Source organism: Neoarius graeffei, chromosome 26 (assembly GCF_027579695.1).
Source record: "Neoarius graeffei isolate fNeoGra1 chromosome 26, fNeoGra1.pri, whole genome shotgun sequence".
NCBI classification, from domain to species: domain Eukaryota; kingdom Metazoa; phylum Chordata; class Actinopteri; order Siluriformes; family Ariidae; genus Neoarius; species Neoarius graeffei.
This window is the reverse complement of record NC_083594.1, coordinates 55,985,116-56,006,972: the sequence shown is the minus strand read 5'-3', so window position 1 is coordinate 56,006,972 and position 21,857 is coordinate 55,985,116. Positions and strand designations below refer to the sequence as shown.

At 43.6% G+C, this 21,857-nt stretch overlaps 2 protein-coding genes across 5 annotated transcripts in view; one reads left to right on the top strand and one right to left on the bottom strand.

Moving 5' to 3' along the window:
* dstyk (dual serine/threonine and tyrosine protein kinase) overlaps positions 1 to 17,402 on the top strand; it is a 29,868-nt gene extending 12,466 nt beyond the window's left edge. The window contains exons 3-14 of one of the 2 annotated variants that reach the window (XM_060910131.1): positions 4,831 to 5,301; positions 8,210 to 8,405; positions 10,256 to 10,488; positions 10,736 to 10,819; positions 10,906 to 11,082; positions 11,204 to 11,333; positions 12,892 to 13,048; positions 13,195 to 13,327; positions 15,268 to 15,381; positions 15,668 to 15,782; positions 15,918 to 16,052; positions 16,689 to 17,402. In XM_060910131.1, coding sequence (XP_060766114.1) covers positions 4,831 to 5,301; positions 8,210 to 8,405; positions 10,256 to 10,488; positions 10,736 to 10,819; positions 10,906 to 11,082; positions 11,204 to 11,333; positions 12,892 to 13,048; positions 13,195 to 13,327; positions 15,268 to 15,381; positions 15,668 to 15,782; positions 15,918 to 16,052; positions 16,689 to 16,873 — 2,130 coding nt within the window. In that variant the 3' untranslated portion in view covers positions 16,874 to 17,402. Of the gene's footprint in view, positions 1 to 4,830; positions 5,302 to 8,209; positions 8,415 to 10,255; positions 10,489 to 10,735; positions 10,820 to 10,905; positions 11,083 to 11,203; positions 11,334 to 12,891; positions 13,049 to 13,194; positions 13,328 to 15,267; positions 15,382 to 15,667; positions 15,783 to 15,917; positions 16,053 to 16,688 lie in introns of both variants that reach the window. The other variant, XM_060910130.1, reaches the window with a different exon arrangement.
* Positions 17,403 to 20,570: 3,168 nt separating this feature from the next.
* Positions 20,571 to 21,857, bottom strand: part of celsr2 (cadherin, EGF LAG seven-pass G-type receptor 2) — a 57,058-nt gene continuing 55,771 nt past the window's right edge. For all 3 annotated transcript variants that reach the window (XM_060909963.1, XM_060909964.1, XM_060909962.1), the window contains one exon: positions 20,571 to 21,857. This exon is cut by the window's right edge and continues 77 nt beyond it. The gene's annotated coding sequence lies outside the window, so the exon portion shown is untranslated.

Here is a 21,857-nt window from a genome sequence, read left to right as displayed (position 1 = left end):
CCCTGTAGAACAGGATAAAGCGGCTACAGATAATGAGATGAGACTCACTACTGCCCCCTGCTGGCAGGTTTGTTATCTGGTGGACTACAGCGCTGTTGTGTTCTGGACTCTGATTGGTCAGGTGTTGGTTTTAATTCTCTATAGCAGGAGCTCTGACCCCCAGGTTTCTGTTCTATAAATCACAGGTTTATATTAATGCAGTCATTCTAATGCGTTATTGTTACTATAGTAACAGCTCACTCACAGGGACATATCCAATGTAAACGGAGTTCAAAACTAGTCAGTATGGTGAAGTTTTCTGTCAGGAAAAATGTTTGTGTATCGTTTCTGGAAGGAGTCTCCAGTGTCAGCGCTGTGCAGCATTTAAGCATACTTGCACGAGGAACAATTCCTTTGTACCGCTTCCAAGAGTGATTGTACCCCCTCCCCACTCACCCCTGGTCTTCAGTTCCACTGTGCTTTATATTCCGGCCCTGAGAGCGTCTGCGTCATTGATGCAGCTTTACTCATCGATGACTATTTCTGTTAAGATTTTTTTGGGGGGGGGCTTTATTTCACCTTTTATTGGCTAGGACAGTGTCGAGACAGGGAATGAGCGGGAGAGGGAGACGGGGAGGGATCAGGAAATTACCTCAGGTCAGAATCGAACCCGGGTCCCCGGATTTATGGTATGGCGCCTTATCCACCTGAGCCACGACGCCCCCACAATTTCTGTTCATCAGTACGATGAGAATCGGCGCCGTTATTAACCCGCGTATTCTCCAATGAAGTGAAAAGTGCATGTTAGTGTTTGAGTTCTGTGCAGTTAGCGATCTCACTGTGCATGAGCCCAACTGAGCCACACCCAAGCACACCTCTTCCAAGGGGTCCAAGTGAACCACACTTGAGTGTAGTATGCAGCGATCACACGAGTCAAACCAGTCTTTGGAGGTCAAACGCGGCTCGCCTGGTGCGAGTGCACCCTCAGTTCTCCGACATCTTCAGGACAGGAGATTATGCTTCCTTGCAGTTTCTCTCAAACGTGTAACAAGCTGCATTTCTTTTCTGATGAACTTTGAGGGAATGACTGTTTATCGCTGCTATAATGTCAGGAGCAGCAGGAACTAACCTGTTTACCTGATGTTCCACAGCACTAATGTAACTATAAATGGATAAAAAGTATGATGTGTCCTTGTTTTAGTAAATAAGAATTTTAATTGTTGCCAAATTGCTGTGATAAAAGGGGGAAAAAACATGTGGGTCTCTCTCTCTCTCTCTCTCTCTCTCTCTCTCTCTCACACACACATGTTTCACATGACTACTGTACTGACCCTTCCTGCTACAGTGATGATGATGATGATGATGATGATGTGTCATGGAGGGGTTTTAACCTCGGTCTGTTTTTCTTTCATAAATATTCTGCTTTATTGCTCCGTGGTGACCTCGGGATGTCTGCAGTCCTGTGACTCTAATGAAATATAGAAATGACCTCCGTCTGCTTGTCGATCATTGAAACTGCCTTTTTCTCCTGGAGGAGTGTTTGTTCGTTCATTCTGTGGAGTTTAATGCCATTTGATTTGTTTTTGAGTGATGTGGATTCTGGGTTTAGCTGTTTATTCTCTCGTGTTCTTGACTGGGCTCAGTTATTGGGGTGAAGCAGTGACGCGCTCTCACACCCGCTGCATTTCTGCAATGACTTGTGAATAGAGTACCAAACGCAGCCCAGAGAACCATCTGGTAGAATGTTGTGAAATTTGGCAGACTGACTGGGGAGAGTCCTCTGATTTATTTTCACCAAGTTTGAGGTTTGTATCTCGAGTGCTGTAACTCCACCAACGGGTCAAATTTGGAGGCATGTTTATGCATGCGACTTTTGAACCGTGTGCCTGAGTTTCAAAAACGAGGTACCGTTTGATTCCATGGCTCTAGCAGAGTTCACCACAACCCCCACCTTTCAATTTCTGGATTTTAACAAAAACGCTGAAGTTCTCACAGGCCACAAATTTTGTACCGTCTTCACAAGTTTGGCACAGAAAATCAAGTTATTTGTTGGCTTTTTACTTTGCAGAAGTGTGCACCCGTTTTTAGCTAATCAAATTCAGCAGTGAAACTGCCAAACAGGAAGTGAGGTCATATCTTGGGAACACTTTGATGTATCAAAACCGAACTTGGTACATGGACTCGTGACCCCCATTTCGAGCAAGCACAAATACTGTGTTATTTGACCACTTGGGGGCGTCCCAATAAGCAAAAATGTGTTTTTGGCTATTAACTCTTTCTTGTGTCTGGGACTATCATGGGAGGTTCCCAGGCCAGGACATGGCGCCTTGTCAAGTCAACATAATTTATCCGGCAGCCATGTTGGATTTTATCAAAAGGTTTAAAAAATTTTCACAAGCCACAAATTTTGTCCAATCTTCACCACATTTGGCAGAGATGACCCCCAAAGCTTCATGAAATTTATCAGAGAGATTTAAAAAAAAAACATTTTTTATTGTAAATACTGTGTCAATAGCCTATTGAATTTGGCGGCAAAAGCTGCCAAACAGGAAGCGAGCTCCGTCTTTGGTCAGTTAACCTGAAACTGGTTGAGTGTGTACAGCTGTGCCCTTGACAAAATGACCTGAAGGTTTGATGCCCTCCTTGTCTGCTTGGGCCCCTCATCTCTGCTTGCAGCTGCATTTAGTTTTAGATTATTGAAAATTAGCGAGTGTTCAGTCCACTTCACCGTGTTCAGTCCACTTCACCGTGTTCAGTCCACTTCACCGTGTTCAGTCCACTTCACCGTGTTCAGTCCACTTCACCGTGGCCACAGAAGTTATTCAGTTTGGAAGTTTACTTTTGTTTTAACTTGAATTAGTTTATTGGTTTCTTTTAGCTGCGTGTGGTTTAGTTTTTCAGTGATTGTGTACAGAGTTTACTTTTAAACCTTTGGGTTTTTCCCCCACCGGTGTAGTTTGTGGAGTAGATCAGTTTGTTCTCAGTTCAACTTGATTTTCGTTTGCTGATTGATAGTGGTTTCTTTTAGTTGTAGTTTATTTGAGCTGAACCCACTGTGTGTTGTCTGCTCTGTCTGTAGATGCTCTGCTCTGATTACAGTTTAGTCTTTATCAGATCAGTGTTCTAGATTCGACTCATTTGAACCTGTGTGTGTTGGGTGGGGTTTGAGGTTCTGTTGGTTCTTTGCTGTGTCTTTTTGTGTTTCCTCTTTTCTGCTTCTCAGGATTTGTCAGTGCAGCGAGACTTTAACACCGTGTGGAGAGAGAAAGCAGCACTGATGTGTTAATGAACCTCTCTGGCTCTCGTGAAGCTGAGCACACTGCCGGGGTTCAGAGGCATGCAGGACGCCGCACACACACTATCGCACTCTGGCTTCATCGGAGTCTGTGCGATGTGACTCGGTCTTTAATTCACTTCATCACTGTGTTAAAGGAGGAGTTCAGTTCAAACCCAAATGTCTTCCTCGTACTGCAGCGATCAGCTTCTACACCCAGAACAGGGAGTGCGAGTGTATCGACTCCAGTTAACACGGTGCAGTGAGGGGGTGTGGGTGGGTGGGTGTGTGTGCACGCATGCATTGATCAAGCAGTCCTCTGTCTAACAGCTGTGTAGCAATAGAAGTGAGATGGACATGAGGGCGTGGTCACGGTTACAAAATGGAGACCGTTATTTTGGAACACTGTGTGTGTGTGTGTGTGTGTGTGTGTGTTTTCAAACATGTCAATGTGTGGAGTTGAATTCACTGGAGACAGCACTGACTGACACTTTTGTCTCTCTTTCTCGCTCTTTTATTCTCCTGTTGAAGCTGTTCCTTCTCTTTTTTTATTCTCTTTTAAATCTCTCTCTCTCTCTCTCTCTCTCTCTCTCTCTCTCTCTCTCTCTCTCTCTCACTAGGTGTTTGATGTTTTCTGGAGAATTTGTTCAAGAATTAAAGTTGCACTGCATAAAGGATCAGTTATTTCCCCCTCACTCCTTCCTGTCTGACAGGAAATTACACATCCTTATCTCTTGCCATCTCTTTTGTTCATGTTCTTGCTCGTCTTCCCTTTGTATTGCCCCCCCGGTTGTAGTGTGATGAGCGTTGCAGTAGGTCCTTTAACCCTGTGCTGTAATTCTGTGCTCTCAGGTTCTCGTGAGAACTCTGCAGTGCTGTCTGTCCCCCTCAGTCCCAGGCTGCTGTCCGTGAACTCTTGGCGTTGTTGGTGGTCCAGTGTAACATTTTATATCGTGTGTGTGTGTGTGTGCTCGCGTGTCTCTTTTATCGCTCCTGTCTTTAATTCCTGTGTGTGGAACAGTAAAGTAAGATACGTGACAGTAAACGCTCTGTGACTTCACTCAGCACATTTTTTTTTTTTTTTCAAAAACCTCACGTTTCCTCTGTTAAATCTTTTCGCTCATCTTCCTCTGCGTTTATGATACTTTGCAAAAATATTCAACTCCCTTTAAAATCATCAGATTCATCTGGATTAGAAGTGACACTCGGGCAGGTTGTTCCAGCTCGTGTGTTTTGTTTTTAGTTAGTGTTCTTAAGACAAATCTGAAATTCCAGGGGGTTGAATACTTTTGCAAGGCACTGTAAATGCTGATAGTCAATTAAACAATCAACTGTAGCAAAACGCGAATGGGTCCTGTAACTGTTGTTGAGCTCAGTAATTTAAATAATTTAGAATTCTATAAAGGGACTCCGCAGCAGTTATTAAAGCGGGCTGCTGTCAGTGTCTCACAGGACTGTACACACGATGGCAGATTTTATTTCCTATAAATCTCACATGATCAAAGTTAGACTGCTGTGACTAAGTAAAGCAAATGTAACCCCTCCCCCCCCCCCCCCCCCCTCTCTCTCTCTCTCAGGAGACGAGGATCATGGTGGTGCCGTGTGCAGGAGTGCAGCCCGTTACAGAGGCTCTGGAGGACTGCATGCAAAACACAATTCCCATAATCCTCTATGCTCTGAGTCAGGACTCTGTTAGCCCGGACCAGACAGTTGACCTCCTAAAGGTCCGCGACATGCTTCCATTTCCCATCTGCTTTGTCCGGGTCCCCGGTATTCCCGCCTCTCCAATTGAATCAGGTGTTCTCCAGAAGCAGCTGTTAACCCTGGGCCTCCTCCCGGACGGACCAGGAAACTGTTCCTGCGGCGCTCCGTCCCAAATGCCTCATGGCTCTTCTGGGAAACCTCACAGTGTCCTCGGTGAGAATTTGGACCGCCTCCATCGACTCCTTGTCCACTTCACTCGGCAGGTGTTCACCAGTCAGCTGGTGGAGGCAGCAAACCGACTGAACACACTCCACTGCACCTGCCTTGACCTCTTCATCAACCAGGTAGGAATGAGAGCAGAACCCTGAGGTACTCCTGCAACAGTACAGTCGAGAGAGACTCGTGAGCTGAGAGAGAGAAGCTGTAGTGATGGCAGTGACAGAGTAAATACGCTCGCAGTATTCCGTGAAGAGGAAATCTTAAGTCAGTTTATTTGTATCGCACTTTCAGCAATAGATACTATCGCAAAGTAGCTTTACAGGAAAAATAAACAGATGAGCTCATGAATTTATCCCCAGTGAGCAAGCCTGGGGTGATAGTGAGGAAAAACTCCCTGAAACGACACGAGGAAGAAACCTTGAGAGGAACCAGACTCTTAATGGAACCCATCCCCATCTGGGTGATAACAGATAGCGTGATTTATAAATAACTCACTTCTATAACTGTGTCCTATAGTCACAAAGTACAACTGTGTCACCAGGAAATTCATTATAGTTTAACAGGAAGTCTGTTTTGTTGAAGTTATCAACTGTTCACTGATGGAAACTTGAGTGTAAAACTGTTCATGACAACTGCAGTCCTAAAGTTAGCGAGACAACTGTAGTCCTCAGCCATAAAAGCATTACTGTAAGAGTCCAGAGCAACTTCTAAGTGTGTCTTTCGACTGTCCATATGGGGCCGTCCTCTACAGGAGCGATGTGATGAGACTCCAGCCAGAAGTAGGGCATCAGGATGGATCAGGCAGGTCTGAGGAGCAGGAGAGGTTCAGCATCACTGGTGTCTCAGGAGTGACATGTGTAAGGAGAGAGAGAAAACACAGGTTGTTGGGTATGCCCAATGTCACTTAGAGTAAAAACAGTGTACATTTTGCGCTGAGTGCAAGCAGGGACTCTGGTGAGATTAACTATGACCTCATAACTAAAAGGGAGAGCCAGAAGAGAACCCAGACATGAGGGAGGCCCGGGACATAAAACATCCAGCCACTGCACCGTCAACAAACCCGAGTGAGAGTGGGGGGAGGACGACAGCATCCATACATCCCAGTTTACCAAAACACTCTGTCTGAGGATCCTCCAGATCTCCTTCTTTACCTCATAAACACCATTAACACAAGGCTTGACTAAACAGATCTGTTTTCAGCCGAGAATTAAACGCTGAGACTGTGTCTGATTCCCGAACACTACTTGGAAGGCTGTTCCATAACTGTGGGGCTTTGTAAGAAAAGGCTCCGCCCCCTGATGTAGCCTTCACTATACGAGGTACCAGCAGATAGCCTGCACCTTTTGATCTAAGTAGGCGTGGCGGGTCATAGAGGACCAGAAGTTCACTCGGTACTGTGGTGCGAGACCATTCAGTGCTTTAAAGGTCAATAGTAGTATTTTATAATCAATATGAAATTTGATTGGGAGCCAATGCAGTGTGGATAAGACAGGGGTGATGGGGTCATATTTTCTAGTTCTAGTAAGGACTCTTGCTGCTGCATTTTGAACTAACTGGAGCTTGTTTATGCACTTATTGGAACATCCAGACAGTAAGGCATTACAATAATCCAACCTGGAGGGAACGAAAGCATGAACTAGTTTTTCCGTGTCATGTAGTGACATTAAATTTCTTATCTTAGCAATATTTCTGAGATGAAAGAAAGCTATCTGGGTAATGTTATCAATGTGAGTTTCAAATGAAAGACTGAAATTTTAAAGTGCATATCACGGGTAAATTCAGGAGCAAGATCAATGTAATTCTATTTTATATTAAACTTTGGTCAAATATTTGTCGTATTTTGCATTTTGTGCAATTTTTTTTTTACCTTGCGCAATACCAGAAAAATTCAGTTGAAATCAAGCCATTTGAGGCGAATTGGTCCGCCTCTGAAAAAACCTGCTGTTTGGATTTCCCGGCAAACACTGATTTTCGTGACGTCGCGTGCGGGACTCCTCCCTCTGAATCCTACGTCAGCGCTGGTTTGTTTGAGAAAACGACCTGGTGGTTTTCTGCAAATTTCTTCAACGTTATTGCGTAATTATTAAAATGGTTAACAGCTGTATCGTAGGAGGGTGTAGCAACACCAATCATGATGGGATTAGTACTCATCGTTTCCCAAAAGCCCGGACAGTGAGAGAGAAACGGGAGCGCTTGGTCTACACAGGCTGTGCACTGAAACCCTGCAAAGCTCGCGCTTCCGCAGGTGACGTCACGATTCTGGCTCCAGAGTCCGTTGGGATTTTTCCAGATGCGTTTTATTTTATTTTTTTCTGCTGTAGACAGATGGCCTTGTGCAAAATTACCCTTCTGGATGAGCGTGTAAAGGGACATACTTTCATATTAAAAAAAAATAAATAAAAACCCCGAAATTGGTCCAGGATATGTACTTTTAACATTATTGTTAAATGTTAGCATTATGCTGCAGGGTGTATATGGGATTATCTACAGATACCCAGGAGGATTTAAAGTAAGGTCAGGGTTTTTGATTTGAGATGCAGCTCATGACGATGATGGAAAGTTTTAAAGAGAGATGCAGGGCTCGTCAGTGTGTTAAACGTCACTGTGCATGAACTCAAACTTTTTACACTTGGACTTGACTGTCCAGTGGCTATAACTTTCAAATCTTCTGGATGTACATAAGATGCGTAAATGAGGTTGAAATCAGATCCCTCTGCTTGGCATCAGGCCGTAACGCAGTTTCCTGAACGCTTCCCTCTCGACCGGATCATCAGTGCATCAAAGTAATCTTAAACTTATTTATTTTGTTAACTGTCTCGCTGTGTGTTATGACATGATGTTGGTCATCACTTGTGTGTTGGTATGTGACTAGACACTGTGTTCTATCTCTTTATTAAAGTCCTGTGTGAAGATGTGAAGCTGTGAGCAGGTTGTGATAAACCATTGTGAAATTATCTTCACCCACTTGCAAGCTTTGTACTGAGGATGTTCATGCGTCATTATTTTAATCATTGTTTGTTTGTGGTCCATCAGGCATTCGACATGCAGAGGGACCTTCAGATCACACCCCGGAGGCTGGAGTACACCCGGGAGAAGGAGGCGGAGCTCTTCACCTCCCTCATGGCCATCGCCAACCGCAAGCAGGAGGAGATGAAGGAGATGATCGTGGAGACACTGAGCACCATGAAGGAGCAGCTGCTGGAGGATGCAGCCAACCTCGAGTTCACAGGTCGGGCAGGTCAGAGGTCACTGGTGCTGGTTCACTGGTTTCCCACTGAGGAGATTACTGCTAACTGGCTGAAATCACAAGATTGATAGTTATTTATTTATTTTTTGCCAAATTTGACAAGCATTCCAACCCTGCTAATGTTAGCAGTAATGTTAAGGAATCTAATGCTGGTTAAACGAGGGAAGCTGTTGCTCATGCAGATGAGGTGGTTGTTGGGAGTAGTGTTGTTGGAGATGGACAGACGGTAGATGATTTCAATAATGTATAGTTTGATGTGGAAGATTTTCATAAGTCACAAGATTCAGCATCAGGTGTGACGGATAGGAAGAGATTAAATCCTGTGGAACAAGTCAACCATTTTTGATGCTAAAAGGAACGCACAGACGCCAGGGGTTGAGGATTTCTTCCCAGATTTGGCTCTTTGATGGATTCTTGTGAAGTTGCATTGAGAAACGCTTCCTTGCTCAAACATGAACAGACAAAATGCTGTTGTTTAAGTTCACATGCACGCTAAGATGAATTCTTAAGACACGTAGAGCAACGAGGCCCAACAAGGAACACTGAGGACTACACGTCTTCAGCTCCTCCTTTTCTTTTTACTTTTCCACAGCATCCATGGCTTCCCTCAGGACGGGCTCTTTAAATATTTATAGATACCATGATAAGTTTTCTGTTTTTAAATTTGTGTTTTGAAAATTTGTAGGTGTTTCTGCTGTAAGAGATGTATAATGCACACGCACATGCATGCACCGACAATCAGGTTGACTGGTCAAGGGACTGGAAGGGCCAGGTGGGTTTCAGCTGCGGGTCGAACCCCAGTGTACAGGAGATGCTGTTGATCTCAGGACCGTGTCGGAGTGGGCTGATGAATGCCCCTGAGCTGGGGTCGGGAGTGCAGCGCGTAGATGCTCATGTTTTTGCTTTTATTTTGTTAATTATCAATGCTCTGGACACACAACTTACTGACCTCCAAACTAATTTCCTCTAAAACAACCTGTCTGACCATCTTATCTCAGTCACCTTTCCTTTTTCACGCACTGCTCCACCTTCCTCTCGCTGGGTTTTCAACACTGCGTTACTGCTGGATCACAACTTCTGTTTTCTTTCACCTGCTTCTGGATGGTCTAGAGAGAGAAAGTTGAGTCACCTGTCCCTGAGTCAGTTGTGAGATGTGGGGAAGAGGCAGCACACCTTGAGCCAATCATGTGAACTGAAAAGGAAGATAAAGGTTATTGAGCAAGAGGTTTTAGAGTGAGAGATGGAGCAGATGAGGGATGAGGTTATGAAAAGGAATAAAATGCTGCTGAGGAACCTGTGTGGGGGGAGAGAGAGAGAGAGAGAGAGAGAGTGCAGTGGAATAGCTAGAAGAGGGGGTTCCACACCTGGCCGAGGACCAGTGTGACCTGGAATGGTCTTTGTCCTTCAATGAACTGACTGATGCAATGAAGGAGCAGCCAGCTGGGGAGTCTGCAGGGCTGGATGGGCTGCCTGTGGAATTGGAGAAGTCTGTCTGGACTCTTGTTGTGTCAGATCTACATGCAGCCTTCCTGGAATGTTTGGAGCACAAAATTTTGCGCCTCGGTTGTAGAAGGGCAGTGATTCCGCTGCTCCCGAAAAAGAGGACCTGGGGGACCAAAAGAACACAGGCGAATGGTGTGTAGGCAAGGGTCTGGGATCAGTCGATAACCGCAGTCTGTTGTTTACCTGCTGGTCTGTGTTTGTGCTTTTATGGTGGGGGTGCTGGGGTCGCTGAGGCTGGGCTACATGGCAGCCTTTTCACAAGTCCTTGATCCATGTGATGGTTCAATAGATTGAGTTCAAATCTCTCTCTCTCTCTCATGCACACACAGATATCATTGTGAGCTCGAATGGAGATGCAGCGAGCAGTAAGGACATTAAGTCGTGTATCCAGCAGATCCAGGAGCTGATTGTTGTGCGTCTGAATCAAGCTGTCGCTAATAAACTCATCAGCTCTGTGGATTATTTACGTGAGAGTTTTGTCGGAACGCTGGAGCGCTGCCTGACCAGCCTGGAGAAATCCAACATGGACGCCCATAATGTCACCTCTAACCACCTCAAACAGGTACACACACACACACACACTCACTCACTCACTCACTCACACTCTCTCTCTCTCTCTCTCTCTCTCTCTCTCTCTCTCTCTCTCTCTCTCTGTGTGTGTGTGTGAGTGATTAGCCCGGAGTGTCCTACAATGGTTTCCCTTCAAAAGAGCGTCACATTCATAAACCTTTAGAGACCATCAGTGCAACTTCAGTAACAGCTGGTTAATGTCACATCTGTGTGTGTGTGCGTGCATCTATGTGAGCTAGATCCTGAACGCTGCCTATCATGTGGAGGTGACGTTTCACTCTGGATCCTCCGTTACACGCCTCTTCTGGGAGCAGATCAAACGGGTACTGTCTTGCTGTCTGTCTTGCTGTCTGTTTCGCTGTCCGTCTCGCTGTCTAACCACCTGTCTGTCTCTCTGCCCCCTGCGTAGATAATCCAGAGGTTGTCGTGGGTGAACCCTCCCTCCATCACACCAGAGTGGAAGAGGAAAGTAGCTCAGGATGCCATTGAGAGTCTGAGTGCCGCCAAACTGGCCAAGAGCATCTGCTCCCAGTTCCGCACTCGACTCAATAGCTCTCATGATGCCTTTGCTGCCTCACTCAAACAGGTCTCACACACACACACACACACACACACACACACACACACACACACACACACACAGTTACTCTTATCTTGTTTAATAAGAGCCATGAGGTAACAATAATTCCACAAAATTTTGTGTGTAGTTGGAGGAGGGTCATACGGACCGTCTGGGTCGGACAGAGGATCTGTGGGTGCGTGTGAGGAAAGAACACGCCCCCCGCCTTGCACGCCTCTCACTGGAGAGTCGCTCACTCACAGATACACTACTGTACGGTGAGAACACACACACTGAGGTTTCTAGTTGTGGTCAGAAATTTGCATACAGGGTTTTCTGAAGTTAAAACAGGGTCAAAAATATATGTACACCCAGTTTGATGATTAGTTCAGTGGAGCTGAAATTTTCAAAATGTCTAAACTTGCCAAGGCCTCTGAACTTCCTGTTCGTGATGATTGACTGCAGCTGGAAGCTTCTCTGTGCACAACATAGTTTGACTGACCAACACGCAGTACAATGGGTAAAGTCCAAGGAGCTCAGTACAGATCTGAGAAAGAGGATCACAGATTTACACTCAGGAATGTCTCCTGGAGTCGTTTCTAAACATCTGCAGATCCCAACATCATCGGTTCCAATGATTTATATGCAAATACAAGTTATCGAAGGGTGGAGCTACTTTGTTGGAAGAAGATCCAAACTACCCCCCTCACCTGAGGGGAAACTGGTTCAGATGTTCAGGGACCACCAAGACCCAGGCCTGCCGTGACCTGGAAGTTGCTGGAACACCAGTGTTACTGTTTCCAGTCAGGAGAGTTTCACATCCCCATAGACTGAGACCCCGTCCACACGTAGCCGGGTATCTGCTAAATCAAAGATATTTTTCTACGTTTTGGCCTGTCATCCACATGAAAACACATCAAAAACGAATATTTAAAAAAACTCCGGGCAAAGTGAAGATTTTTGAAAACTCCGTGTATGCCTTTTCGTGTAGACAGAGATAACCGGAGTTTTGTGTTTTAGAATGTCACAATCTGCGCCAAAAAAATGACAACAAATCTGCCCTGACGTCAAACGTGCGACCTTTGTTTACTGCAGAAGCCAGATTCAGCATGGACACAGAGTAATGGATCGGAGTAGTGCCTTGAAAGCGTTAATTATTGTGCAGGTGCTATTTACATGTTTAATTTTAGAAGCCCAACTACTGCTCCAAAAACAGGGTCAATATGTCCACATATTTGCTTTGACAAGATTCCCAATCAACGTTTTCTTGTGTCTTTTGAAGTTTATACTCCAAAATTGTGTTTAGACGCGATTCTGTCTCCGAGTCTGTCCAGACGAACGAGCTTGGCGCCATGTTTTATGTTTAGGCGGAAGTGACGCCAACAGAGGGCTATTCTGATGTGATTAGGGGGTAGGATTTGGGGAAATAATGCCATCTACAGGTTTGGAATGCTTATGAATGTGATTGAAAACGCAGATGTTCGGTTATGTGTGGAAGGGATTTTTTTCGAAGACGAGGTGGTGTGGATAAAACATTTTAATAAACGGAGGGGGGGAAAATGTTCGGTTTTAAAAATACCCGGCTACGTGTGTACATGGCCTGAGAGGCTGCTGCCCAAGAAAGAAGCTCCTGCTCCAAAAGCCACACCTTCAAGTTTACAGCTGATCACATGGACACAGAAAAAGCCTTCTGGAGGAAAGTTTGATGGTCAGATGAGACAGAGATTGATGTTTGGTCACAGTGACCAGAGGAACTGTAACTGTATCCACCACAGAGGTTTTGGTCTTGTCCTTTGATGAAACCGTGTGTGTGTGTGTGTGTGTGTGTGTGTGTAGGGAAGCCGAAGCTGGGGCGGGAGTTGGGCAGGGGGCAGTACGGAGTGGTGTATTTATGTGACAGTTGGGGGGGACATAACCCCTGCGCCCTGAAGTCAGTCGTACCTCCTGATGACAAACACTGGAATGACCTTGCACTTGAGTTCCACTACACACGGTAACTAACACACACACACACACACACACACACACACACACACACTTGAAGAATGGCTGAAAGCAGCTCTGGCAATAATAAAACAAAAAAACAAATATGAGAACAATTAGTTTGAGTAGTCTCTCTCTCTCTGCCCCTCCCCCCAGGTCTTTACCAAAGCATGAGCGGATGGTTGATCTTCATGGCTCTGTAATTGATCACACATACGGTGAAGGCTCGAGCATTGCAGTGCTGCTCATCATGGAGAGACTGCACCGAGACCTATATGCAGGCCTCAAGGTACACACACACACACACACACACACACACACACACCCAAATATAAATAAAATATTTAAAATAGCACTGATTTGATTCTGAAGATCAGACTCTGATGGTGGACAAAAAAAAAAAAAACAGTGATTTGGAGAAAAAAGGACGAGCGTAACAAATTGAAAAGACTGGAATTGGGTTTGGGAATGTTTCCATCCTGAGAGACTGGATTTGTGTTTTTGTTGGAATTGATTTGATGACATTTACACTCTTATGATATTTACTGTGTCAGTGAAAGGGTTAAACTGAATACACAGGAGCCGTGGTTTTCTGGAAGTCATGGAAGGGTGTTTCTTTTTTTTTGGGGGGGGGAGTGATTTAAAAAAATATTTTAAAGTATGAATGAATGAATGAATGAATGAATGAATGAATTTATTTATTTCGAACATGTATAAAAATGTATGTAACTATTTGTACATACAAAAGAAAGAAAATGAAAAAAGTGACCAAAAAAAGAATAAATAAAATAACATAAAGAGCTAATACATTACAATACACCGCACATTGTTCAAAAAAGGAGTGGGAAGAAGTACAATACTTTTTTTTAATTTCCCACCCCTTTTTAACTACCCCGAAATCCAAACTACATTAATACACCTATAAAAATATATACCATATATACACTTCATGATTATCCATATAAATATATAATTACAAAAATAAATATATACTACATACTATATATATATATATATATATATATATATATATATATATATATATATATATATATATATATATACAAACACACACTTCATAAATATCTATATAAATATATAATTACAAAAAAAATCTGAAGATATAAACTATCCCCATAAATAAATATATACCATATACTAAGCTAGTTCTAATATAACAATCAACCCTATTCTATTTATCCCTCATCATCCTCCATTAACATACTTCCTCTTCAACATACGTGTTTAAAATATTTTTTTGTACCTTTTTTTTAAACAGATTTATATTTGCACTTTGTTTTATTTCTGTCTCCAGTCTGTTCCATAAAGTCACCCCACAGCTCGATACGCACATGCTTTTCATATTTGTTCGAACCTTTGGTTTTTTGAAATTTAGGTCTCCCGTTAGATTATATCCCCCCTCTCTCTCACTAAACATTCCTTGTATATTTTTCGGCAATAGATTATTTCTTGCTTTGTACATTATTTGTGCTGTTCTGAATTTGACCAGATCCATAAATTTCAACATGTGTGATTTTATGAATAGTGGGTTTGTGTGATCTCTGTATCCTGTTTTGTTTATTGTCCTTATTGCTCTTTTCTGTATTGTACATATCGGCTGCAGAGTGGTTTTGTAGGTGTTTCCCCAGACTTCGACACTAAGTCAGATATGGCAAAAATAATGAGTAATATAGAGTATACAAAGATTTACAATCAAGAATGTTTTGTTTTCCACAGAATTGCCGAGCACTTTGCCAGTTTTGCTCGTATGTATCCTACATGAGGTTTCCAGCAGACTTTAGGATCCAAAATCACACCAAGAAATTTAATTTCCTGTACCATTTCTATCTTAGTATTGTCTATTATCAATTCTACATTACAATCTATTTTGTGTCTCCCAGACAACATGATCTTTGTTTTGCTTAGATTTAATGATTTATTTTTGTCAAACCATAGTTTTAGTTTATTTATTTCAGTTGTGATTATCTCTAAAGTCTGCTGCAAATTCTCACAGGAACAAAAAATATTGGTGTCATCTGCAAATAAAACAAATTTCAGTTCTTGCGAACTTGTACATATGTCATTGATGTATATTATGAATAATTTCGGACCTAATATTGACCCCTTTTTTATGTAATGTTTTGTAATGTTTTAAAGAAAAAGATTTCTGATAGGACTCGCTGTCAGCTGATAGTGTGTGTGTGTGTGTGTGTGTGTGCGTGTGCGCAGGCTGGTCTCTCTCTAAAGGAGCGTCTGCAGATTGCCCTGGATGTGGTGGAGGGGATTCGCTTCCTACATAGCCAGGGGCTCGTTCACAGAGACATCAAACTGAAAAATGTTCTAGTAAGATTCAGAACATTCAGTTTACACACACACACACACACACACACACACACACACACACACACACACACACACACACACCCCTGCTTCACTCAAAAAAAGACTGAAAGTCTGAAATGTTCATCTCTCAGAGCAGGAGGAGTGTCTCAGCTGTTTACAGGCTGTCAATCAAACAAGGGGGTGGGCAAGAAACAGGAAGTAGGACTGGATCAAATCAAATAGAATATTCAGAGAATGTGGAGTAAAGTGTGTGTGTGTGTGTGTGTGTGTGTGTGTGCGTGTGTAGCTGGACAAACAGAACCGGGCCAAAATCACAGACCTTGGATTCTGCAAACCTGAAGCCATGATGTCCGGCAGCATCGTCGGAACACCGATACACATGGCACCGGAACTCTTCACAGGTTTCTATCTCTCACTCACTCTCTCACACACACACACACACACACACACACACACACACACACACAAAAAAAAAAAAACTAATTGACTGCTGAAGTAACATCAGATGAAATGATGATATTTGTGTGTGTGTGCAGGAAAGTATGATCACTCTGTGGATGTGTACGCATTTGGGATCTTGTTCTGGTATCTGTGCAGTGGATCTGTAAAACTACCTGAAGCTTTTGAGAAATGTTCCAGTAAAGACCAACTGTGGACCAATGTCAAAAGAGGTCAGTGTGTGTCTCTCTCTCTCTCTCTCACACACACACACACACACACACACTTTCTTTCTCTCGCTCTGAGATTAGATTAGATTAGATTAGATTAGATGCTTTATTAATCCCAGAGTCAGCGTTGTGTACAGTTGTACCCGAGTGTGTTCTCACTCTTGTCAGCTCATGTTGTGTGATGAACAACACTGCCACTGTGTGGATTGAGGTTGTTCCACCACGCTCATGTGAGTTCTCGGACACGGAGTGGGGGCGAGGTTCTCGAGTTTAGTGAGGAAGTGATTCCAGACCCCGTTATCCGTGGTGCTCTCGAGCAGTGTGTGATGGTGTCTTTTGTCAACATGGGCTGATGGTCATTGTAAAACATGTTTGCTTGGAACACTGTGTGACTGGTTGTCTTGAAATGGTGTAATGTTGGGGTGGAACTCTGAGTGAGTGCTGTTCCACAGTGCAGAGACTGTGAACGCTTCATCTGATGATGAGACTCCATGGATGATTGTAGAACAATATTGCTGAATAAATTGTAGACACTGTTCTACTGAACTTGGTTCTCGATCAGTATGGAAATGGTTTTAAAATAAAGTGTGACTGTGATTGAGGGAGATGATGTTGATGTGGATCTCAATGATGTTTCAGGTTCTCGTCCTGAGCGTCTGTTCATTTTTGATGAAGAGTGCTGGCAGCTGATGGAGGCGTGCTGGAACGGAGATCCGTCTCAGAGACCGCTGCTGGGAATTGTACAGCCAAGTCTGCAAAGCATCATGGGACGTCTGTGTGACGGCGCTGACCAGAGAAACGCCAGCCTTGAAGACTCCACCTAAACCCCCCCCCCCCCCCCCCCCCCCCGTGCACGCTCACTGCAGAGCACACTGACAGACTCCAATGTACACAATTCAGAGCACTGACTCCTGCACGCCTGCGCACAGAGTGACACGTTTCCAACTGACAGTGATGTAAAAATACAGAAGAGGTCTCTAATTTGTTTTTTGTATTTCCAGAAGATTCCGGTGATTTGAGAACACAAAACACACACACACACACACATTACAAAGCCAACACACTATTTATGATCAGATGATCTGAGCAATACAAGTTTAAAAATGTTTTTCTTTGTGTTTAAAGTATATTTATATTAAAATCTGTCTCTCTCTCACACACACGCAGTGTTCTTGTTGTAATGCATGCTAATTGCTGCTTTGTAGGATTGTTACTAGACCTGAAGTTTTAAGACTAGTGTGATTTATCTTGCCATATTATAAAACGAGGAAAAAAATACTTTAATTTTAGCTGGTGTTTAAACTTGCTACCTGAATATTTACTTTTTTTTTTTAAATAAAAAGGTTTTGTCAAGCTGTCTCGCGGTCGTGTGTGTTTTCAGTAGGGCTGGGTATCACCAGATACCTCACGATACGATACTATGGCGATATTTTGCCCACGATAACGATAATATCCCGGTACAGCGATTCTGCGATAATCGATATATTGCAAGAAATTTCAACCACATCACAATATCTGTCACTGAAGAAAATCAGAATTTATTGACCACTGTAAAATTACATTTCACATACATAACTACACACTCTTGCCAGACATATATTTGTCTCTGTTCCACTGCTGGCAAAACCAAGAGTTGCTTCACTACAACATACAGAAAATTCCCATTTCTGTGCCAGTATTCTCAACTTTTCTGTAAGCATGGACACATCAGTGCTGCTTAACAAGCAGAATCAAATTGTTTTATGAAAACTTAAAACTTGCACTGCAGACTGCACAGACATTTCAGTGCTAACACTAATATCAATTTGTTCTTTGTAAACTTGAGAACATATACCTGAGAACATTTAACTTGTGCTTATTTTCAGGGATGCAAACAGCGCGCCTTTTGGCGGATGGCGCTTTTTTCACGGCTGAATCGCGCAGATCCGAATTTTTTTTGGGGGGGGGGCGTTGGAGTGTCTGATTATAATTCAAAGTAAATTCTGTATTAAAATTACTAAATAAGCAAATCCGTTACAGTCCATGAAACAGGAAGTATAAGGATGAGGAAAACAGTTTAAATCGGGAAGCTGCGCACATTTGTGCAGCCTGAGCGGCAGGACTGCGCAAATGTGCGCAGCTTCCCGATTTAAACTGTGTTTTCCTCATCCTTATACTTCCTGTTTCATGGACTGTAACGGATTTGCTTATTTAGTAATTTTAATACAGAATTTACTTTGAATTATAATCAGACACTCCAACGCCCCCCCACCCAAAAAAATTCGGATCTGCGCGATTCAGCCGTGAAAAAAGCGCCATCCGCCAAAAGGCGCGCTGTTTGCATCCCTGAATTTTGCAGGAACACCACACTGTCTGAAACACATTGAAAAGTGCAGTGGGCATCTTAATTTAATTGGAGCGAAACAGGTTTTGCAAAGTGCGTTCTCTTTGTCCGGCTCACTGTTTTTTTTCTCCTTTCCTTTGGAATCCAAAGTGCCTCCAAACATCTGCCTTAAAGTTCGGCGGCGTCTCTAGGTTTACGTTAACAGCCGTGCTTGCCTGTTTTTTTTTTTTTTTTCCTCACTGCAACCGCCGGGGAAAAAAGAGAAGACAAAGAGTGCCTTGCAGTGAGGTAGCGGCACAGCGACACCTCGCGGAGCGGAGGTGCGGAAGTCGTACTGGATTTACAACCCGTCTGAAATATTTTATTTGAAAAAATATCGATATTCAAATTTTGAGTATCGATATTGAATCGGAAGCCAAAGTATCGCGATATATCGCCGTATCGATATTTTTGCACACCCCTAGTTTTCAGTGATGATGGGGGGTTTCCCCTCCTCCCCCTCTTTTGGTCAAAAACTGAGTTTCAGAGAACATCAGAAGGCTCTGAAAAAAATGGTTGAAGTTGATTTAACTGGAAATTCAGGTTTTGGGGAAGACAATAAACTTGAACTTTTCAAACCAATCCCACCACAGTTCTCTCTCTCTCAGTAAAATGAGTTCCTGAACCTAATCCTGAAACATACCCCTTCACTCCTGTTCCTCTGTGGTGCAGAGGTTCGAGTTACATTGAGTGTCAGTCCTGAAGGTTCAGGTTCTAATCTCTTTTGGCAGCTTTGAGAATAAATAGTGATGCTGGAGGCAGTGCTGGGTATGAGATTATGTGGGTTGAGTTGTTATTACAGCAGCAGGTGTTTGGGTCAAAGCTCAAAACACCAAGCTATCACAATCTGGAACTGGGCAGGAGGAGATGCTGAAGGTGAGGCATGGGCGTGGCTGGTGAAGTGCTGAATCATGGGCGTGGCTCCTGAGGCAGGGGGAGAAGGAAGCTGCAGAGCATGATTTTACTGGTATTAAAAAGTACAATTTCATTAAAGTTACCCTTTCCCTCATCTTCACTTCCTGCCTGCCATCTGGCCACCTTTTCCAACTCACATATGTTCTTATCCTGTCCAGGATCACTGTCTCTCTTTCATGCCCCAGACCAGTTTTGAACCAACAACCTCCCACACAGCAAGCAGGTGAGGCTTTACCCCCGAGCCCCTCAGCCCTGCTTACAACACTTCCTTTTTTTTTGGGGGGGGTGTCTTCTAAAATGACAGAAGCCTCAGCCTCTTCGCCAAACACCTGTCAATCACTGTGACATCTCAGACTCCACCCCTTCACCCACAGCCCTGATCATACTCCTCCTCTCTGCAGGAAGCTTTTCTTCTAAAATGAAAGCATGTTATTGAAATGTTGTTATTGTCTGAACTTTCACAGCTGACTGGACTTCCTGAGTGATCAAGCGCTGATGAATGTGAGGTCATTGTCTTGGGTACGAGGAAGTAGACCTTCTCCACTGGAGGAGAAACATCTGACTTTACTGCAGTTTGTGGAATGAAACCTCAGAGTTCAGCAACAGATTTGAACAGTTTAGTAAGTGCCGTTACAAATGTACCGTTACATTTGAGACATTTTACAGGTGGTGTGTGATGATTATCGCCCTCTGATGGCTGAAAGCTGAACTGCAGCAAAAATTGAAAACTGAAATTGACAAGCCTTCAGTTTTAGTATCCATCCATCCATCCATCCATTATCTCTAGCCGCTTTATCCTGTTCTACAGGGTCGCAGGCGAGCTGGATCCTATCCCAGCTGACTACGGGCGAAAGGCGGGGTTCACCCTGGACAAGTCGCCAGGTCATCACAGGGCTGACACATAGACACAGACAACCATTCACACTCACATTCACACCTACGCTCAATTTAGAGTCACCAGTTAACCTAACCTGCATGTCTTTGGACTGTGGGGGAAACCGGAGCACCCGGAGGAAACCCATGCAGACACGGGGAGAACATGCAAACTCCGCACAGAAAGGCCCTCGCCGGCCACGGGGCTCGAACCCGGACCTTCTTGCTGTGAGGCGACAGCGCTAACCACTACACCACTGTTGTGCTAGATGAAGCAAAAAAATTAGCGCGCGCGCGCACACACACACACACACACACTACTGCATCTTTTCTGATGCACCGGAGCAAAAAAACTGACACGCTGCTAAATAAACACATAACTGTATTTATTACATAGAAAACAGAAATGACCTGAATCTTAATAATGCAATTCCATTTTGGAACAAAATGCAAAAGTGAGAATAAACCAAAAATAAGTCAGAACCGAGCAAAACATCCGTCTATAAAAGCGCAATGCTTACAAAATATACCTTCAGTCCATTACTGTATGAATGGCGTTTAACACACACACGAATGAGCAGTGACTGAGTTTAGTAGCGTTACAGAAGATTTACAGTCTCATATCAAACCTGTACAACATCACAGCTTATTTTACTCCAGACATCCGAGTTTAACACACACGAGGGGACAGAGTTCACAAAAACAACAACAAAAACCTAGCATCCTTCATGTATAAACTACAAAATACAAAAGTCTGAGTGAAATCCTTCAGGTTTTTTCAAATAAAAAAAAAAATCCTTTTAAAATGGTCTCCTGATATTTAGCAAAAAAATATCTCAGTGTATCAAAGGGTTGTGTGTTTCATCTTTTTTTCCTCCATCAGTCGGATAAAATAAGACTGGAGCAGGTGGAGCAGGCATCAGTCCTCTGTGTGTGTGTGTGTGTGTGTGTGTGTGTGTTCAGACAAAAATGTAATGCCCATGATGTGTGTTTACACGAAATATCATCTATATTGTGATGATTACTGAACAATTAATCAAAACTCATGAAATGATCACACTATTGCATTTTAAAACTGTTGTGCTGTTTTGGGAAGCAGAGAACAGAATTCTGGGATCTTCTCTGAGAATGAGGAGCCTGTCCAAGAGAGGAGCTGGTGGAGGATACGTGCCTAAAAACCCCTCCTACAGACACGCCCTCATCCTGAACTGAAAGCAGGAGCAGTTGGAGTATTTTATTCACCATAATGATATCGTTAATATTGCAGTGTATCGTCGAGCTGATTATCGGCACACGAGCGTGCTCGGTTGTGAGGGAGTGAAGGGTGAAGGATAATCAACACCTTCTGATCTCAGCTGTATGATCTGTCCAGAAAGCACCAGAGTTTCCCTGATGTTCTTGTTCAGCTTCGCGTCTTTACGCGTCCTCATGTTTAAAGTCTCGTTGTGTTTGTTTGTGCCGTGCAGTAGAATCCTTCAAAAAGCGCGTCACTTCGAGTAAACAAATGCAGAAAGAGAAGTAAAACTGAAGACTAACATGGCATCACGGTGTTGAGCATCGTCTCCTGTGGCGTTTTGGCACAGAGAAGTCCGTTACGCAGATAGGCGTTGGGAATCATGGGAGTGTCCAACGCTTTGTTTGCCTTCTGTTTTCCTGAG